Source organism: Topomyia yanbarensis, chromosome 3 (assembly GCF_030247195.1).
Source record: "Topomyia yanbarensis strain Yona2022 chromosome 3, ASM3024719v1, whole genome shotgun sequence".
Taxonomy (NCBI): domain Eukaryota; kingdom Metazoa; phylum Arthropoda; class Insecta; order Diptera; family Culicidae; genus Topomyia; species Topomyia yanbarensis.
Genome location: NC_080672.1, coordinates 63,762,268 through 63,783,775, shown reverse-complemented (window position 1 = coordinate 63,783,775; position 21,508 = coordinate 63,762,268). Strand labels below are relative to the sequence as shown.

At 39.2% G+C, this 21,508-nt stretch overlaps 1 protein-coding gene across 1 annotated transcript; it reads left to right on the top strand.

Moving 5' to 3' along the window:
* Nucleotides 1–4,435: 4,435 nt before the first annotated feature.
* LOC131688612 (alkaline phosphatase 4-like) lies at nucleotides 4,436–21,107 on the top strand. The gene is made up of 3 exons (XM_058972979.1): nucleotides 4,436–4,849; nucleotides 19,273–20,406; nucleotides 20,468–21,107. The coding sequence occupies exons 1-3, from the start codon at nucleotides 4,732–4,734 to the stop codon at nucleotides 20,917–20,919; spliced, it is 1,704 nt and encodes a 567-aa protein (XP_058828962.1). The 5' UTR covers nucleotides 4,436–4,731; the 3' UTR covers nucleotides 20,920–21,107.
* Nucleotides 21,108–21,508: the final 401 nt, after the last annotated feature.

The window sequence follows — 21,508 nt, the reverse complement described above, 5'->3', positions numbered from 1 at the left end:
CGTTTTAATGAAAAGCTTTAAGAAGATATATCACTTTTAGGGGGATCTTTGGATATACAGTATTAGAAGGAAGGATTGTTACATTAATGAATACCTTCAAAGACACCAATGTCCGACATTTAGCCAATTTCGGGCTGATTTAAATTTAAATTTTGAATGCTATTTTTACTCGGAGGAACCACTGCTCCTATGTGTTTTTAAAGAGAAAGTCTGTCGATCGTGTTTAAACTCGTAATTTTCAAGGAAACTAAAATAAGTCAAATTAAGCTAAAATTATTCGAAGAAATCATAGAACAATGATAAAATTTTGAATGTAACATTAGTTACAAGGAAACCCCGAGCAAAAATATATTCCAAAGAAAAATAAATTGAAGGCAACGATTTGTTTTGCAAATATAAAGACCCCTTAATACCAATGCGAAGCTGGCTAAATGGTGTCTTCGAAGCATTTCATTAACGTTACAAATCCGTTCTTCTGACAGTTCGTGCTCACTGATTTAACCTTCTAAAAGGGAGATGTATGTTTTGAGCTACTCATTGAAAAATTACCTAAAAAGTTATGCTGATGAAAGAGGAGCAGCTAAGCTTTCGATTAGTGAGTATTTTAGCGATACTGATTTTTTTGTTAAAATATTTTCTCCCAGAGACACCGTGATATCCTTGTACAGTCACCCTCGCAGGAATACTTGAAAGACTTGTTTCTATAATGACCGAACTCAAATGACATTGTGTGTCAAAATGGCTTGCAGCGTAAAATTTTTATTCCTGATCAGGAAGTTAACAAATCTTCAAAAGTAAAAGTCTCAAAAGTAAGTAACTCTCATGGGAGGGGTTTAAACCCCCAAAACCCTCCCCTTGCGCACGGGACTGATTTTCTCTATTTTTGTTGAAATTAGAAGTTTTTGTCTTGTTCGTTGTTTATTCTGAACTAACAGGACCGGAGCATAGTCTTCTGGCGCCTTCGGTAGAGTCTCATTCATGTGCCTATTTGCTGTCTACATTGGCTTTCTTGTTCAGTTCGACTTTCAAACAATAATTTTGTGTGTACCTGAGAATGATACTCCTATCCTGACTTATTTTATGTCTTGACCTCACTTATTTTATATAGCAGATCAAGATTTTAGCGCCCCCATGACGGGGGCCAATCTAGCCAACCGCACGCTACGGCTCTGAACACGATAACTCAAAAACTACACAACGAATTGACTTGATTTTTTCATGAGATTGCACAATATGTATAGCCTGTCGATGAAGCATAGAAAATTGAATAAAAAAGTTTTCTCCCCATTATTTTAAAGAAATTTTCAGTAAAATATGAGATTTTTTGGCTTTCATGAAGCCATTTTCCGAAATTCGGCCTTTTTTGCCTTTCTCATATAGAAAGGTTATGCAATCACTCTGAAAAACGTCAACCTAATCCCGGCCCGGAGGGCCGAGTGTCATATCCCATTCGACTCAGTTCGTCGAGATCGGAAAAAGTCTGTATGTGTGTGTGTATGTGTGTATGTATGTGTGTGTGTATGTGTGTGTGTATGTGTGTGTGTATGTATGTGCGTATGTGTCAAATAATGTCACTAATTTTTCTCAGAGATGGCTGGACCGATTTGCCCAAACTTAGTCTCAAATGAAAGGTGCAACCTTCCCATCGGCTGCTATTGAATTTTGGATCGATCGGAATTCTGGTTCCGGAATTACGGGTTTCAGAGTGCGGCCACACAGAAATTTCGCATAAAAACTATAGGAAAAATTAAAAATAGAATTTTTATTTTTGATGCTAAATGTATTCAAGGTGCATAAAACGTCGAGATTTGATACAAACACGAAAAAAATTTGACGAAGATTCACTTTTTTGAATTTTGCACATTTTTGCCTTTCTCATATAGAAAGGTTATGCAATCACTCTGAAAAATGTCAACCTAATCCCGGCCCGGAGGGCCGAGTGTCATATCCTATTCGACTCAGTTCGTCGAGATCGGAAAAAGTCTGTATGTGTGTGTGTATGTGTGTATGTATGTGTGTGTATGTGTGTGTGTATGTGCGTATGTGTCAAATAATGTCACTAATTTTTCTCAGAGATGGCTGGACCGATTTGCCCAAACTTAGTCTCAAATGAAAGGTGCAACCTTCCCATCGGCTGCTATTGAATTTTGGATCGATCGGAATTCTGGTTCCGGAATTACGGGTTTCAGAGTGCGGCCACACAGAAATTTCGCATAAAAACTATAGGAAAAATTAAAAATAGAATTTTTATTTTTGATGCTAAATGTATTCAAGGTGCATAAAACGTCGAGATTTGATGCAAACACGAAAAAAATTTGACGAAGATTCACTTTTTTGAATTTTGCACATTTTTGCCTTTCTCATATAGAAAGGTTATGCAATCACTCTGAAAAACGTCAACCTAATCCCGGCCAAATTTTTTTTTCGACTCGCATAAGGTTTCTGGATTTTAACAGGGGCGTAGTTGATGGTTTACGGAGAGGGGTTACACCCCCCCTCTACTGTTTACTCCCCTCCTTTAAAAATCTCCTTAAATCACCCCTCAGACCACCACCTCATACCCCTCCCTTTCAACCCCATCATCTTTAAACCAGCACTATATTACAAAGCATACCAATTTAAGCTGGGGAGTCGTTCATTCATGGGACTTTCGCCCTCCTCACATACCCATCCCCGCATGACAAAATGAGTTAGCAAGCAGATAACATTGATCTAATGCTGATTAGGCTAATGGAGTATGATATTTTTTTGTTTCAAGTGTTTCACCGTCGACACGTAGCTCATCAAGTTCGTGGCTGGCATGCCATTGTGTATAAATGCAAAGTGTACTAAGAATGTAATGGACATTTCCACAATTATGTTGAACATAAAAAGCCTCCGTGCCATAGGTTAGAGAAATGAGAAAGGCACAATTGCACCGCTAGGTGGATTAAAACAGGTTTTAAGATTTATTTTTGGATCATCTAGTAACTACAAGTCTAATCTTTACAAATCTTATTGAATTTCCAGTGTCAGATAGTTTTATCAATAGATATCGTGTTCGCCGAGGCACTCCTCGACGTGGAAGAAAGTTTGGACTTTTTCCCCCAACATGTAACATAACTTATCATTGTTCAGCATTCTTGGTCATGTTTTTGATACGAATTTTGTTTGTTCCTCCATAATCGTATTTGTTGTCGTTGATAATTTAGGTAAATTTTGTTGGTTGTTTGTAAATAAAACTGTTGAGCTTAGATAGGCCAACACTCTCCTCTTGCTGCGCCCTGTTTGCTGACTATGCTACACCATAGCGATAACAGTAAGGTTATGCTCTTCTGTTGACACCGTGGTGAAGAAGGCAACGTTCAAGGAAAGACAGAGAAAGTGACAAACCATGGCATTGAACAGACGTACATGAAGATACTGGAACAATTGTTCGGTTAAAAATGTTTTCTTAAATTTTGGTATGTGATTCTAATTAGTAAAAGATATAAGTTTTAAATTGTTTTTCTAAACAAAGTCTGTTAATAGGAGTGCGGTTTCAGGCTACTTTCATCGAGAGACAATGACGCATGGGTTGTTTTCGATAGTTCAGACTGGCAAAATCTAGTTGATAGCGAGCTATTGGTGTAATTGACTACCTACCTACGTAACACAAAAGGCTGACTTGTTAGAATCGCTACGGCGAATTTTGCAACTCTTCAAGAAAATTACTCATTCCCGAACTCATTCTCTGAAATCGTATTTGACATATTTTCCACGCGATCACCACAGTACAACTTAATGCTACTTTTCATATAACTCACCTTTCTTACCACCACAAGTGCGCGTGCATAAACCGGATTGAACAGCACAAACGAGTAATTACACCCGCAGCTGACAACCGATTGTGGAAGCATTAATTTTTATTGATATGCATATGAGTTACATATATGCCTCAGTTCCCCCTTCCGATATGCCCCATTCCCGGATCCACTTTGAGCCGAAAGCGCGCGCGTCTACCGCATGCGAAGCAAAAGGGCCCGTAGTCGTACCGCGTGTTCAAGCCCACTTCATCGTCAGTGTGCGGGAAAGTGCGATTGTTATCACTCGCATTCAGAGCTACCTCCTTACCTTCTCCATCACTATACATTCCGCCCCCCGGACAAGGTTAGCGTAAAGCTGTTCAAGACCGTGCGAATGTTTACTATACATACTACCAATTGGAGATGTTTGGAAACATGTTGCTCGCATCTTTCGTCGGGGGAAAAGAATTCGGCTGATCACGTTATCAGTACGGCTCATCATCATTCACTAATACCAATATTGCAATCACTCTTGTCAACAGCGGTAAGTGATACACACTGTCAGTGGAGCTGCTGTGCCTATACCTATCACGTTCCGTCGTCGTCGTTATTGTTGCTGGCCGGCCCGGAGAGAGCGAGGGTAGGGTGCGCGCGGTCATCAGAATACCGGATCGTTCGTTGCTTTTGTTCAGTATTTAAGCAACCGCGTTCCAGTGAAGGTCAGTAGACCAGTACTGGGACGACAGACGAGTTCTGTAGAGTTGCATCGATCCCGTTAGTAGTCGAAACCGGGGCGAAAGTGCTGCTGATCGCGCTCTTCGGAGATGACCCACTAACAACCGCTCTCGTGCAAAGGCTAGGGAGCAGCTCAAAGCGCGCAGGTGCCATCAGGCAGGATCTGTTTTTGGAGATTCGATTTTATTTTTAGTGTTTGACGATCGCTACCTATATACATACAATAGAAAGTATGAATTCCTCGCAGGCGAAGAATAGTTGGCGATTAGTGTTAAGTGGTGTTTTGTGCGTACTAATCTGTGATATCCATCGGGCGACCGGGGCAGTATTTAAGTCACCCAACAGCGATGGTAAGTGAAGGCGCGATGATCGGGGCGTTTGTTTTGTTTTACTTTTCCCAATTTTGTCGCTTGTTAAACTATGCAAATAGGTATGAGAGGAAAAAAACCGCGAGGCGATAATTAATTTGGCAAATGTTTTTGTTACTAATTCGGTCGCAGTGGGAAACAGGTGGGTCAAATATTTTTGTGGACACCTTAACAAATTGGGTTTGATTTCCCTGATATCACACACTTGGGCAAAATATTTGTCTCACTAAAAGCCACAATGCTACGGACAGTTTATGACCAGAGAACTATGAAATTATTCCCACGAACGATGATGTATCGAGTAGATGCTTATTTTTTTTTCTCCAACTGTCATGCGTAAATGTTCTGTTAATAAATTCTAGTCATCTAAAATTTAAATATGAGTTCGAACATAATTGCTAGGATAGTTGACTCCTTGTTGATCGAATTGTCATTATCCGCTGATTGAACTTCGAACAAGAACAAAGACATCCCGAGGCACGGTTGCTTAATCGAATGTTTTAGTTGATTTGAAACAAGTGTACGCGGTACTTATATTAAGTAGTAGCCAGTAATGAGAATCTCAATTTAACTTCAACGCAATAGCAATGTACTTAGTCAAACTGTTTTCGACCGAGGTAAGCTAAACTTATTGTGTGAAATTGAATGATCAGGGTTACACCTTTCATTCAACCGTACCGTCTTTTGCCATAATCGCATAGTCCGATTACGCCTAAATCGTTAAATTGTGATCTCTGACGTCGTCAGATGGTGTTGTGATTTTAATGATTGATCTCCCGAAAAGTGACATATTTCTCCTCAGTGCAGGAAAATTTTGGTAAAAACTATTTATGTTCGAAAATTTTTCTCTCCTAAGTAGTAATATAGCATAACATATTTTGCATTGGCTTGCTAAACTAAACCAAGTTTGAGTTCATTAATTTTCATCAGCTTGATCGGAATTTATTTCCTTGCGGGACAACACACACAGGGACGTCTTAGGATTACGCGGGGCCTCTGGGCACTACGGAGCTAAGGGGCCCCCATAATTGAACAGGTATTAACTGCTGACTCACAGAATCACGATCCATTTTTACTCCATGCAACCCTGAGATTTTCTTCTCCAAATTTGAGTCAAATCAGTCAACTATGTTGAAATCATTAAAAAAATAGTGTGGGAATCGAAATATTTGGATAAAACACACGTTGCCAGATTTCCATCACTAGGTGTCGTTCTAAATATCCAATGACCGTCGAAAGACTCAAGATGATTTTAGTAGATTCACAAAAGTTATTGGAATTTCCGATCGGTGGTAGCAAAGAGCTCTCTCCGGACGGTGTAATCTAGAACGTTATCTAGACTGCTTCTTGATACATACTTCATAACTATGTGTAACCTAAAACTAAGAGCGCTTCTACTTATTTCTGGAATACTTCATGCAGTTTGTTATACCTGAAGTTCTAAATACCGAAGATATTCAATGTCATGTTCAATGTTCTTAATACCGAGGATATTCAATGTGTTCTTAATACCGAGGATATTCAATGTCAATGTAAAAATCAAATTTAATTTAACGTTTAGACAAACACGTGCTATTTTGGAAAACCATCAGGCATATTACACTTTTCAATCGACACGTAGCTGTCAAAATATGGAATGTAAAATTTTGACCGTTTTTCTGTTGTATTTTCGATAGCTTTGTTGAGTCTTGCTAGACACAAACCACAGCAATGTCAAGGCTTCATTTGACTATACCATTAAAACCGTCAGATATTGCACTATGGCAATTTACGAAAAATAAGTAGCAATATGCCAATAAAAATCAACTTGTACATATATGTTTTATTTACGATCCAAACATGATACTCCCATGAAACGTATATGAATTTTAGAACTAAGACGGCGGAACTTGTAATAGTTACATTGTTTCGGAAAAGCTACATTTTTTCTTTCAATCTATTGATTGCACTTCATTTACAGACGGCCGAATATTACAGTCTTTGAAATCAATACATATTATGGTGAATCTAAGCGCGCGAGTCGCCTTCGAGTTTATTTATATTCGCGGTAAACATCCTTTGCGGTAGTAAAAGTACTAACGATTCTTTCAAATATCGTTTCTGTACGAGTTGCTGATAAGGTCGACTTTTGTTATATACTACAAGCTCTGTACTTTCGTTTATTGTGAATTGATCGGGGAGATGTAGTTAGCAAACACGTACACATTAAGTAGCAATAAATCTACCTATTCAATAAATTGGTAGGTAGATGGCGCAGGTCGTTAAGTGTCAAGCCATGGAGTAAGATATGTAGTCGACTCTCTGGTGTCGATGATAGACACTGAGTACGGAATGAGACCGACAGAAAATAAATTTGAATGATATCAATAAGCATTTTCACCATTCGAAAGTACAGATGCACAATACATTAATAGTTACATTATGCTTGTTTCAAAATATTTTCATAATCAAACAATGAAATTTTTCGAAACTAATATGTTATTTTTATTGTTTGTTAATTTGGCTTTAATCTTGAAGGTCATTCGCCATCGAACTTATTGATAAGAGCAGCAAAATTCATTTCATTGCCAGTTACGTAAAACAGGCGAAATAGAAAGCATAATAGTAGATTTTTAAATATGCACACCAAATTTTTCCGATGGGCCTCTGGAGATTCATTGTAACTCGCCCAATTTCGAATAATTTGCAATGAAAATTCTGAAAAATTTTATTCAAATGTTGCCAAATTATAAAGAAAATTTACTGAATAGACCCACTTTACTTCGGAAAAAAATGTCAAGTACTTTTTTAACTTTAAAAACTTTTTCTACCCCAATTCCCTCATTAATCATACTTTGATTGGGAGTGATCTGTGTACACACTTGGGATTTTATGAAAATAACATTATAAATTTTCCCATTGACAATCCCAGATGTGATGAACAACTGAATAGTTACCACATCTGCGGATCGCTTGTCAAACAAGAATTTTGTAGCGAATTTCGACATATTCCGCTTCCACTTCCTGTACAGCTTCCTTGCGCAAATTCTAACACCGGCTCCTTCTCGGTGCCATTCGAACTTTATATACGCCTTGTACAAAATGTTTCATTGTTTTTGCTCAAAATAAATCAAAACTTTTAATTGGTTCAATATCATGCTGGTCGTGCAATGTTTCGTTTCCTACTGTCACCATCACTCCGCTTGGTTGTCCAACGCTTTTTAAACGTCTTGTTCACATGGAATACAGTACAATGTGCGATTCCGAACTGCTACCGATCCATTTCTATCCACACGTTAAAGTGTTTTAAACAATTGAGTGCAACTATTTTTTTTGGGGATTGAGCCCATAGAATGATTTTATATTCATCCTAAGTTCGGGGCCCCAAAATTACGGGGCCCCTGGCCCAGTGTGCCCATGCGTAAAGACGGTACTGAACACACATGCAGTGGTGCAGCCAATGGGAGGAAGAGGGAGAGGGGAACTGTTTGGGGGTTAAAATCCCCTCCAAACCAAAATTAACTGGATTGAAGAAAAAACTTATAGATGCCGACTACTTTAACTTTTCAATAATAATTGCCTGATCAGTTATTTTAAGTATGGAAAATTGTGGGAATGGAACCTTGAAACTGATCTTGTAGTCGGGATTCCATAGTTCTTAAATCATATCAGTAGGGCAGAGTGAGGACACCTGATCTTTGGGAAAATTCCCTGGCCATATCTCATAATCTATTACAATACAAAAAGAAAATGAAATATTTGGTCGTTTTCGATGTTTAGAAAACAAATCCAATGAATTACATTTGGTTTGGAGCATAATAGTTTAGAAAATATGTGTTTAAATCCATCTCGAGGATCTTTTTACAATTTTTAAACGGTTGTATGAGATCGTCGAACTAATTGTATATGAATATTTTCAAGTTCGATTACTTTTTAAGGGCTCTTGTCTAGAAAAACACGTTTTTCGAATAAAAAGTTTCACAACACATACAAAAAAATAAATTTTATTCGGTTCATACAACAGGTATTTTTGATCCCTGTAACACTGGGTGTTCTTGATCTCAATCATTAGCTCTCTCAAACACTTTCGAAATGTATAGAAATAGAAAAATATCATTTTCATAATATACCTGGCACCTATTATTGGTCTATTTTTTTTCCTTGAACAAATTATGGTATAAGTTATTGGAGGTTTGGAAAGCCAGTTAAACAGTAGTTCCTAAGTACACATTGTCTCTTATAATTCTAATCACCATATTGACTTCTAGGAGAAAACTTTTTCGAAGTTTGTAAACCATCAAAGATGACGGTTTCGGAATTATGTCGTACTAAACGTAATAAAAGCTTTTGAACATTTATTCCACTTTTTAAGTGCATGTTCTTTAACTTTAACTTTGCCTGTGCAAAATTTGGGAGCGGTCGGTTGCTTCCTGGATTTGTGCATTGCGTTCAAAGTTTTTATGGGATTTTATATGGAAAAATCAATTATTTTGCATTTACGTTAATAATGATCGCTATTTCACTCAATATGAAAAACCAGCTTTTATAGAACTATAGTTCAAACCTTGGTTAACAACTTTGTCGAGCACGGTAACTAGCTACGAGCTTTCAAAAAATAGTTACAACGATTTTAAAACCTATGGTTCAATCCATATGCAGAAATTTATTACTTTTTCCAACACAGCCAGTGCACCACCGACATCGACATTTAAAACTTAAATAAATGAGAATATATTCATCGCAGAGAGTTGGTACCTTTGAATGAAATGTTCAGAATGAATTGCTTAATAACATAGACGTAGTCAGAAAATGGAAAAAAAGAGGATGGGGGAGGGCTTGTGTACTCCCCAGTCCCTTTTTTCAGATAGTTTTGTATAAGTAGGCAATTTTATTTTACAATCCTCCCAATGAAAATTGATTGATGAAACGTATACCTGTTCATAATGAAAAATAATTAAAGTCGGTCAACAAACCATTGAGATATGACCTTTTGAAGTAAACATTCCAACTTTTATCCATTTTTTTTAATTTACACATTTTATTTAACTTTAGGTAGACGACCCTATTTTCATATTTTTTCAGTGCACCATATAAATAACATCTTTCGTACATTATATTTATGTAATTAAATTGCAAGGTTTTCCTTTTAAAACCGCGACACGTATAAACGATCTAAATAGACAAACATAGATTCGCGCTTGAAGTCTGGTAGAAAACCCATCGATGACCGCATACCACATTCAAATTGTTATAACTTTCGATTCCGTCAATGAAATATTTTCAAACTTGCAAGGGATGGGTAGACAAATATTTTTTTGTTTACAAAAATCAGACCAAACCTGTGAGATTTTGTTAGTAGCCTTATGAAACGTGTTATAAAACTTCAAATCGCCATATCTCTCGATGGATCATTTTTAAATTCACTGAGAAGGTGCTAGGATACTATATCTTTCTAATGCCGTATGCCGAATTGATGGTCATTTTTTCTTAATAACGGTTTTAGGAACACCGTATATAATGTTTCTATGCGCTATACATAACAGAGAACTATTTCTTCTAATGAAGCGCGGAGCTTAAACACTTTGATGGTCGAAGAATCTACAGTGGTGGGGGGGCCTTATGGAGGACCCCCTGGGACCGGATTTTCTCTCTGCGGCCCTGCTTCCCGTACGCTACGGGAAGGACTTTTCATGTTTTGTGCAGTCGCTATTTTGCTTTTGACGTCCGGAAATTTCAATTTAACACCGACCGAAATATCCCTTCACTATTCCGAGTCGATGCTTTTAATCTGGTAGAGTGTGAGCCGATCGTTAAATACGAAATGTGTCATGTAGAGAAAATCGAAATCCATCCCAATGTTGGTTGTTCGGCCATCTATGGAAGTTGCCCTTCAATGTCAGCTTCTTTCTCCGAACAGCCTAGATAAGCCGTGTAGTGGTTGTTTCAACCGGCTAAGAATTACACTACGGACTACCTGTTCCGGTGGTAAAAACCCACCAAACAGGGAACCCCAATTCCATAGGGTCATGCAACCCATGCTATGGGTAAAATTGTTGAGCCGGTTTAAAATATTCTCAATGGCGAACGGAGATTGGGAAGAGTTGGCCGAGCTCCCAAGTATGCTGCATTACGCAGCGGAACGCTCACTCTACGCACCGAGTTTTTTCACCGATGATCCGCTTAATTTTGCCGATTTTTTTTTGGGTGGGGGTTTGCTGAGACGCTCGGCTGGTGGTAGTTCGGTGAAGTTTTGCTGAGTTTCGATTCTCAAATTTCGATGTGAACAGACGAACCTGCCCAGAGGCCGTGTGGTATCCGGCCAAGAATTGAGCCACTGGGTTCCTGCTCCCATATCGTAGGAGGCGACTGCAAGTAGGAGCCCCTAAGTCAAGGTGTAGTTCCGTGCCGAGAACTTGATGACTGGAGGGTCTAAAATATGCCAGTCGGGTACGGAGCATTTTGGGTTTTGCCTTTACTGTGTAATCTCTGACACAGTGGACCATTATTTTCTTCGCAAATCGCGGGAATCAAATGATCGTGTCCCATTTAAATCTGATATGACTCGCCATACGCGTTAACATCCCAATTCGCTTGGTGTCCTTTAGTTGTTGTGCAATTTATGTTGGAAATGAAATGTACAGTTCTCTAATCAACAATGGTTAGAATAGCACATATCAATCTCCAGCATAAACGTACAGCAACTATGAATTTATCTCAACTCATGCAGGAAGGTAAAGCTTCCACAGCATTGGTCCAAGAACCGTATCTCCGTAAAGGAAACTTCTATTTTGAAAAGTTACTTAACACTGCCTGCATTGCTTCCAACAAGACAGGCATGACTAACCCACATGAAAAGCCCCGTGCTTGCATTCTTGCAAATAAGGCTATTGACGCTAATCTACTATCGGAGTTCACAACTCGCGATATCTGTGTTGTCACAGTTACTCTGACTGTCGGTAACGTAGACAAAAAAAAAATATATTGCTCAGCATATCTACGTCATAACGAGTCATCTCCTTCTGATGATTTCAAAAGCGTTGTATCATATTGTTGCAGAAATGGGCTTCCGCTCATTATCGGTAATGATGCTAATGTTCATCACACCATTTGGGGCAGCTCGGACATCAATCTGAGAGACTCTAAACTGATGGAATACATAAGTAGTACAAATCTCCATATTCTGAATGTGGGAAACCGACTCTATCCGATCATAAATATATATTCTTCGATCATTTCGATGTCACCTTCAATGTGGTAACATATCGTAATCCTAAATCTACAAACTGGGACCTCTTTTTGGAAAACTTGGCGACTAAATTTCATGGATATTTTCCAACAATTAGTCAACTAGACGACTTAGATGACGTCGTGGATACGTCAAACTCATTCATATTAGCATCCTACGAAGAAGCTTGTCCACTTTTTACTGTTAAAACGACTATGGGAACCCCGTGGTGGAGGGCTGAGCTTGAAAGAATGAAGAAGGATATGAGAAGAGCTTGGAATCGACGTCAGCGTGATGATTCCGGGGCTTTCAGGTCAGCTCGTAGTGCATATAAGAAATGTCTTAGATCTGCAGAGCGGGCTGGCTGGCAAAACCTATGCATCAATGTCTCTTGTCTGAACGAGGCTAGCAGGGTAAATAAAATTCTCTCGAAATCGAATGATTTTCAGATGAACTCCTTAAAAACCAGAGATGGTGTTTATGTGACGGACGAAAAAGATGTTCTTAATTGTCTCTTCGAGACACACTTTCCAGGTTGTATCGATCTGGAGCTCAACAATGTTCACATTGGTTTCCACTGAATCGATCAAGTGGGCAGTTGACAGCTTTACTCCATACAAATCACCCGGAAAAGATGGAATACTTCCCGTGCTGCTGCAAAATGGATTTGATATTCTTAAACATGTCTTGAAAAAGATTTTGCTTTCCAGTCTTGCTACCGGGTATGTCCCGAAAGCATGGCGAGAAATAACTGTTAGATTTATTCCCAAAGGGGGACGCTCAAGCTATGAAGAAGCTAAGAGTTTTAGGCCTATCAGCTTAAGTTCTTTTCTTCTGAAAGCTTTGGAACGGAAAATCGATCATCACATCAGGAACGTTAGTTTAGTTGAATATCCACTAGACTGGTTCAATTTTTTACTTTTAGCTCCACCAGGCTCTACTGATTCCTTTTATGGTCCTTAGTAATCGTGCAAATTTTGTTACCGATCGGTTGTGTCTGCGAACCCTCCAAAAATTTCAAAGTTTATACGGAAATTAGTATGAATAATCGGTTAACATTGAAAATAATTCAATTATACTATATATTTCTAAAGGTATCCTTCTACTGAATACATTCGTGGAACATTGTAGGCTTGTGAAAATTCGCTGAAAAAAGTTATTAACTAAAGAAGCAGCATGGCTTCAAAACAAGTGGATTTTATTATTAATCATAGCAACCCTGTTTCAATAACTGCATCTAGCACACGCAAGCGTTGGTTCGCAAGTCTAGTTCACATTTGTATAGCGATGTAGCTATTCAAACAGGGTTGTTATGACCAGTCTAATATCTACTGCACAAAATGCAACATGCATATCAGTGTGCAATATCCACTATCACTCTACAACGATGTTGTTTACAACATTGAGAAAGCCTTCTCGCTCAAGCAATCTAGCTTGGGTGTATTCCTAGATATTGAGGGTGGTTTTGACAATTTGTCCTTCCAGTCGATTCTGGAAGCGACGCGCGGTCATGGGATACCTGCATGTATCTTGGGTTGGATAAACGCAATGCTTAGTAACCGCATTCTTTGCTCGTCACTGCGACAGGCTGAGGTACGGAAGTTGAGTATTTGCGGCTGTCCTCAGGGTGGCGTTCTGTCACCTTTGTTATGGAACTTGGTAGCCGATGGCTTGTTGAAGAAACTCAATGAGCTAGGATTTCCAACCTACGGGTTTGCTGACGATTACCAAATACTAATTACTGGACTTTGCATCGGAACAATCTTTGACTTAATGCAACAGTCTTTAAGAGCTGACGAACAGCGGTGTCGACAAGTTAAATTATCAGTTAACCCAAGCAAAACTTCAATGGTTTTTTTACGAAGAAGCGAATAACAACCGGGGTTCGTCCTTTGCAATTCATTGATTCTGAGCTACTGTGTGCAGATCAAGTCAAATACGTTGGAGTTATATTGGATTCCAAACTGAATTGGTCTGCTCACATTGAGTTCAGAGTCAAGAAAGCGTGCATGGCCTTCGGGCAGTGCAGACGAACTTTTGGAAAGCCTTGGGGTCTCAAACCTAAATACATCTATTGGATTTACACGTCAGGCACTTCTAAATATCAAACCATTATACATACACCTCAAACAAGAAGCACTATCATGTGCATACAGACTGCAGGTTACTGGGCTTTGGAATAGTAACCATGTTGATCTTGCTACCAGTCATATACGATTGTGGTCACAAATGGTTACATGGGGTGAAGATATTCTTGCTCCCAGCGATATTACACTCACTTGTAGTTTTCCTTACAGGACATTCCATGTGAAGATTCCCTCTCGAGAGGAGTGGTTGTCTGGCTTTATGGAAAGACAACAACAAACGCAAGTGGTCTGTTACACTGACGGTTCTCTTATTAAGGGACGTGCTAGTACTGGTGTCTACTGTGGTGAAATGAGATTGGAACAATCTCACTCACTAGGTAGATACTGTACTGTATTTCAAACAGAAATCTTCCGATTATGTGCGGGGTACAATCGGCCCTTCAACTGAGTTTTTCCGGCAGAGTTATAAACTTCTGCTCCGATAGTCAGACTGCAATCAAGGCCCTCAGCTCAGACAAATCGCGGTCCAAGCTAGTGATCGCGTGCCGAACCCAAATCGAAGAACTAAGCATTGTCTATACTATCTACTCTGTCTGGGTGCCATGACATTCCGGTGCTACTGGAAATGAATGGGCTGACTTCGTTGGTCCTGAGCCAACCCGTCCAATTCAAGTTGGATAAGTGAAAAAATACGGTCCTGGGCTTCGTCCGAGTACCGCAATTATTGGAGAAATCTACAAACGTTTCGCCAAACAAACGCGTTTCTAGAACAACCGTGTCCAGTGATTTCTAAAAATCTCCTACATTTTTCGGAGCTTCGAATGCTGACTAGGGTTTTAACCGGCCACTGCAAACTCAATTATCACATGGCAACTATTCAGCTCTCTGAGTCTTTTTCATGTGATCTTTGTGAATCCGACTACGAAACCTCATAGCATCTGATATGCAACTGCCCAGCAGTAGCGCAATTGCGATTTCGAGTTTTCGGCCATCCTTATATAGACGAAACCATGTTTGGACGACTGAAACTCAGAGACATACTAAAGATTCTTATCCAATCTGGTAAAGAGCTTTAGGCTTACTCGCAGGCAAGTTGAACTACTTGTGAGTTACTTTTCAGAAAGAAGACATAACAGCCCCAGGAGCGAAATCAACACTACCATTCAGTGAATTGTTTAAGTTTTGATGTTCGTTTGTTTGAAGTTTGAAGTTTTGAAGTGGGCTGAAGAAAAGCGATTCGAATTAAATGATATTTTACACGTTCGAGAAGTGCGCGAAGATTGTGAGAATTTTACTGGACGACGCACAGTGGGGCAGAATGCTACTTTCGACGCTCAAATCCTCTAGCTCCCTGGGTACGTATCCTGAAGGATTTTTGTATTCGGAAAAGTATCTTGGATGAAAATGAGCATTTTTGGACAACTGACTGATAAATGTTATTACATTTAAAGGGTATTTTCATCATAAATTTAGTCGTGCCCGACGCGGTACCCGGGTACCTTTTCAGGTTTCAATTAATGATATTCCCATATTTTATGCATAGCTGGAAATTGAAACTTTGTGACATCTTAGAACTCCACTAAGTCAAGCTTTTGGGTTAATAATATTGTGAATATAGTCAGGGGAGAAGTGAGGAAGGGCTCCTGAATATTTCTACTACGTAATAGGCCGACGCACAGAGGAGTAACTAGAACAAATTCCTGGACAATAACCAAATTTTTTTTTCAATTTTTTGTTTTGTTATATTTTTTTACATACCTAGAAGCCTACTGTATAAAAAAAAAATTCGATTTTTTGTTTTGTTATATTTTTTTACATACCTAGAAACCTACTGTATAACGTGGCAAAATTTTGAATATGTCGAAAATTGTTAAAGAATTTTTGCATTGATGCAAAATGGTGATATTTTAAGGGGTTTTTAATCATTTTCATTATATATCCAGCAATATCAGTTTCTAGTGATGATAACTGTATTAAATAAGACAATATTATTACAAACAAACAAAACTATTTGTATAACTTTAGCCTAAAACTAACTGAAAATAGTAGTGTTGCTGTGCACTGCACCAACTTTAAAAAAATATGTTTTTTAAACAGTTTGTTCCAAACTTGTATGATAAAAAAGTTATATTAAACGGCTATATCCGGCAAAGTCGCTGAAGCAGTATTAATAAACACGATTCCAGCTATTCAAAAAACATAAGAACCTTTCCGGACTTGTCCGATCCACAAATTCCAAGCGATTTGAAAATTTTGAAATTTTTACTAATTTGGGGTACACCGAAATGCTGTAGGGCCAAATGCTATGTTTGGAAAAATGTATCTTTATGAATATGTGCCCAGACGTCCCTTTCCCTCTTTCTTTTCCGCTGATCATTTGTTTATGCAACTAGAAACACAAATGTATTCACAAAGATATCCTCGAGATTACTAGCATTCGAAAGGATATAGAAAATTGACCTCTGGACAGATAGGTGGATAGATGCCAAATTGTTAGTTATTGTCTATTTTTTGTTCATATAACTAATTATTGTCTATTTTTTGTGCATATTAAGGCACAATAACAGCAATAGCAGCAAAAAATTATTTTGGCCAGGATTCGACCTCAGTTACTTCTCTGTGCGACGTGGTTATCCGGGTACCCACAAAACTGAAATACCAATAACTAAGGTAATTTCCAACCGATTTTGATACTTTTTGGTGATTTGGGGTCGAAAACTCATCAACTTTTAGACTTGGTGAAAATGAATCGAGTTACTTTATTCGGTTCCCAGGAATCCGGGTTTTCGGAAGCATGTTGAATTTCAATGGAATACTAGCAATATGGGTATCAAAATTCTTGGAATTGCATCAGTAGGTCTATCTTGTGGTTTTGGAACCATTTGGTGATTTGGCCAGCAACGGACATTCCGGAGCAGGTTCCCTTGGGGCCGTGAGTGGCCATTCCATTCCAATTCCATTTTTCAAACTGCCATAGGGTCCTGTAACAATAAAAATAGACTTCCGAGACAATTTGAAGAGTTTTGATACTCATATTGCAAGGACATTATTAAAATTTACAAATCATATCCTAGTACTGGAACATTATTCCTGAAAATCTGGATTACCAAGAACCAGATTTATTCATCCGGTTCAATTTGACAAAATCAAAAAGTGGACGAGTTCCTGAATCCAAAACATCTAAAAGTGTCCAAATCGCTTAAAGGAAGCCATAGTTATGAGCATTTTAATTGGTGGGTACCCTCATTGGCCTGTTAAAGGTGCTTTTTTTGTTGGGCACATAACGGTTAAATAAAATGTCCCCCTAAAATTTTTATAACCCACAAAGTGGCAGATGGCGGCAGCAGAAATATTGTTTGGTACTAGTAGAGACATTTAACTTTATAACTACGAAGAGAAAAAAGTGGGGCGATGTTTGTCTTTTTTCTGCAGACATATGAAATGAGAAAAAATATATATAACTCAAGTGAAATAGTTCCTAGTTCAGTAGAAAATTTTTGAGTGAACTAAAATATATGCAAATTTTTTCTTGTTTTTGAATTCAAATATAATATTTCGGACTGAGAATGAATTTATCAAGTAATTTATAAAGTAAACTTATTGAAATTGAATTAATTCACTTCGGCTGAAATTTTAAGCACTTTCTTACAACAGATTTTCTCACTTTTATCTTTCAGTAATACCTTCAGGATTTATGTTTTTCTCAATCTGCTTTGATACATGTAAATACCTTTCACTCCAAGATTCGGTGATATGTTAACGCCTACCAAAATTAGAGTTTCAACTAACTACACGCAAAATTTCAGCTGCTGCGCCTATTGTGTAATGATTGCGGAATTCGAAAACTGGCTATTTATCGTTGATCATTTTCACTTAACATAAAAGTATGTATATAAAAAATAAAAAGCCACACCTTGCCCCATTTTCTCTCTTCGTGGTTATAAAGTTAACCCTCCGGAAGTAGAGCCAATGGCCCACGGAACGAGCAGCCGCTGGTGCCCTAAGACGATATCGCAAGATTTTCAGAGCAGCGTGCATTCAGTGCACTAGCGCGATTGCCGGAAGGTCTCTACTAGTCACAAACGAAATTCCAGCTGCCGCCAGCTGCCGCTTCATGGGTTATTACAAATTTGTGGAACATTTGATGAAAACAACTTTTAAATGTCATGATAACATGATAACACTCTTTGAAGTATTTTTATTATTGTATATTTTCGAAGTTTTAGGAGTAAAACATTTATTTCTAGATATATTTTTCATAAATAAAATGTGAAAATTCATTTTCTCGAGTATTTTTTTAAATATCATGTAGCGCCATCTACATAGGTTATAAAGTATAAATGTCTTCAGTATATGTGTTAAAAATATCAAAACAAACAACTTTGCTGAAGAAAGTTTTTTGATAAAACACTTCTATCAAAAGATAGAACTGATCTAGGTCAGTTTCTACTTTACTAAAGACACTAATCCTCCAGGATATATACCCAGAGTGGTAGAGGTTTTGAGCGTCGAAAGTAGCATTTTGCCCAACTGTACGACGTCTGAATATGATAAAATCATAAATTAAACTGAATTTGCTTATTTTTTCTTTCATCTCATTCCATTTCACATATGATTGAAAACCCTTAAAATATTTTTGAAGTCGTAAATTGAAAATACAAACTTTAAAAATAAGGTTCCATTTTTGGCACGGTTCCGGTTTTGGCAACTGAAAAAAATAAAATTATTGCCAAAAACGGAATCCTACTATTCTATGACATTGAACTTTGTTTAATATCTATGCAAAAGTTACTGTTTTTCGTCAAACTACAATTTTGCGTTTTGCGTGGAATTTTAACTCTTAAAATCCCCGTTGGCGCCTTCTCAGTTATGCGGTTAGAACATCGTTAATAACAGGCTATTTCAATTCACAACACGTGTCGAACTCAAGTGCTCGCTGCTGGGTAATAAACAATACGATTTTGTTTATTTGCGAGCGATTTAACTACCTCGCGGAATCCCCTGCAATAGCACTTGAAATCACAAAAAAAACTTCATACAATGTAAAATGATAAGTTATATCTACTAGAAAAACTAACGCACTTCCATTGTCTCGTCCCCTCTCTCCCCTCCAGATGCCAACTTCTGGCGAAACCATGCCGAGGCCTACCTGAAGCGAGTCCTACAATACGATACCCACCGTCACGGTATCGGAGCCGCAAAAAACGTCATCATTTTTGTCGGTGACGGGATGGGCGTTTCGACCCTGTCCACCGGTCGCATCCTCAAGGGTCAGATGGCCGGTCGGTCCGGCGAGGAGGAATCGTTAAGCTTTGATCACTTTCCGTACACGGGTTTTTCGAAAACCTACAACACCGACAGGCAGGTGCCGGATTCGGCTGGAACGGCAACGGCTCTGTTTACCGGTATCAAAACCAAGTCCGGTGTCATCGGAGTGGATTACACGGTGACGGAAACGAACGAACTGGCGGCCAGTGTAACCAGCATTATGGACTGGGCTCAAGCGGCTGGGAAGCGTACCGGAATTGTAACCACGACAAGAGTGACACATGCGACACCGGCTGCGGCATATGCGCACTCTTTTAGCCGGAACTGGGAGTGTAACGCAAAGATACCGGATAGTATGCAGAATAAGACCAAAGATATAGCGCGGCAACTGGTGGAGAATGCACCCGGAAATAAGCTGAATGTGATTTTAGGTGGAGGCAGAAGCGAACTTGGAGTTAGTGTTGGGGATGACACGGTCACGGAGCAAAAGATCAACGGCTCGATGGACAAACCATGCAACCGAACGGATGGTAGAAATTTGGTAAACACGTGGTTAGAAGATAAAAATGGTTCGTCGGCGGCTTTCGTCTGGAACACATCGCAACTTCTGAATGCGGAGGTTGATGAACTCGATTACCTGCTCGGATTGTTCGCCGATGAGCACATGTCTTACGAGACGCTTCGTGATAAGACTGGCGGAGGGCAACCTTCTTTGTCTGATATGACTGAGAAAGCGATTAGAGTCCTGAAGCGGAAGCACTCAAATGGGTTCGTGCTGATGGTAGAAGGTGGTAGGATTGATCATGGTCATCATCAGAACATTCCTCGGTTGGCGCTGGCGGAACTTGTCGAACTAGACAGAGCTGTGGAGAGAGCTTTGGGCATGGTTAATCTAGAGGATACGTTGATAATTGTAACGGCGGATCATTCCCATGCTATGACCTTCAACGGTTATCCCGACAGAGGCAATGACATTTTGGGTGAGGTTTCACTTAATTTAATGAATAACCAACTGTACTAAGGGATATTATTTGTTTGCAGGTCTCGGTAACCGTCCGGACAAACTACCGTACGAAACCATAACCTACGCGAATGGACCCGGCTTTCGCTATCATCGGGCAAGCGATGATCCAGCCGAACCGAAGAGCCACGGAACATGGATTCCGGTGGAAACAATGGATCGATCACCGATCAGTTATCGTCATCTGTCCTCATTGCCGCTGGATGACGAAACTCACGGCGGTGAAGATGTCGCAGTGTTCGCAGCCGGTCCCGGATCCGGTTTGGTGCGGGGAACGTTCGAGCAGAACTACATTGCTTACGTGATGAGTTACGCGGGCTGTATGGGACCGGCCAGACGAATGAACGAAGATTGTTCCCATAGGTGGAGTTCCTCGGGGGCGGTAGCTTCCAATGTCAGTGTCGGTACGGTTGCTCAACTGTTGATCAGTTTGGCGTTCGTTGTGGTAGCTAAGATGTTTTATAATTTTTAATTCGTTTTCGGCACTATGCTATGTGTGTAAGTTAAATGTAACTTAGGGTATTTGTATAGGAGAATTAAATAAAATTGCCACGGATACTTTGAAAGTATAAATAATTTAAACATAAATTGTGTCACGCATCCGCATCTCAGCCCGGTAAAACCAAATTATGTGACACTCAAGCAACAAATAAAATTGTGCATCGCCTGAGACTGAAGAGTGTTTTTACGTGTCAAGCAATACTATCGGCTGTCAAACGCTGATTGACCATATTGTACATACAAGTTCCTCTCTCATGACTTACCGTGAGTCTATTGATAATAATTGCTGATTCAGGAATCAGGAATCAGTAGCGTCTGGCTCAAATGGCACGTTCTCCTTGTTGATCGGAGATTTGTGCGTTGCCAAGAATCGTCTTTTCATCATTGCATTCTGCACCCCCGGAGTGATGCTGAACGATCTGCAGGTTCTACAATAGCAGGAATAAAACTTCCAACCCCGGGAAGGATTTGGAATTTTTATTTAAGCAGTGAGCGGATGTGTCAGCACCCCCGAGGGGATACAGAGATAATTGAACGACAAAACCCCCGAAGAGATATTG

Coding starts and splice junctions, on each gene's coding strand:
- LOC131688612 (XM_058972979.1), top strand. CDS start 4,732: ATGAATTCCTCGCAGGCGAAGAATAGTTGGCGATTAGTGTTAAGTGGT. Junction 4,850..19,272: donor TAAGTCACCCAACAGCGATG/GTAAGTGAAGGC, acceptor TCTCCCCTCCAG/ATGCCAACTTCTGGCGAAAC. Junction 20,407..20,467: donor CAGAGGCAATGACATTTTGG/GTGAGGTTTCAC, acceptor ATTTGTTTGCAG/GTCTCGGTAACCGTCCGGAC.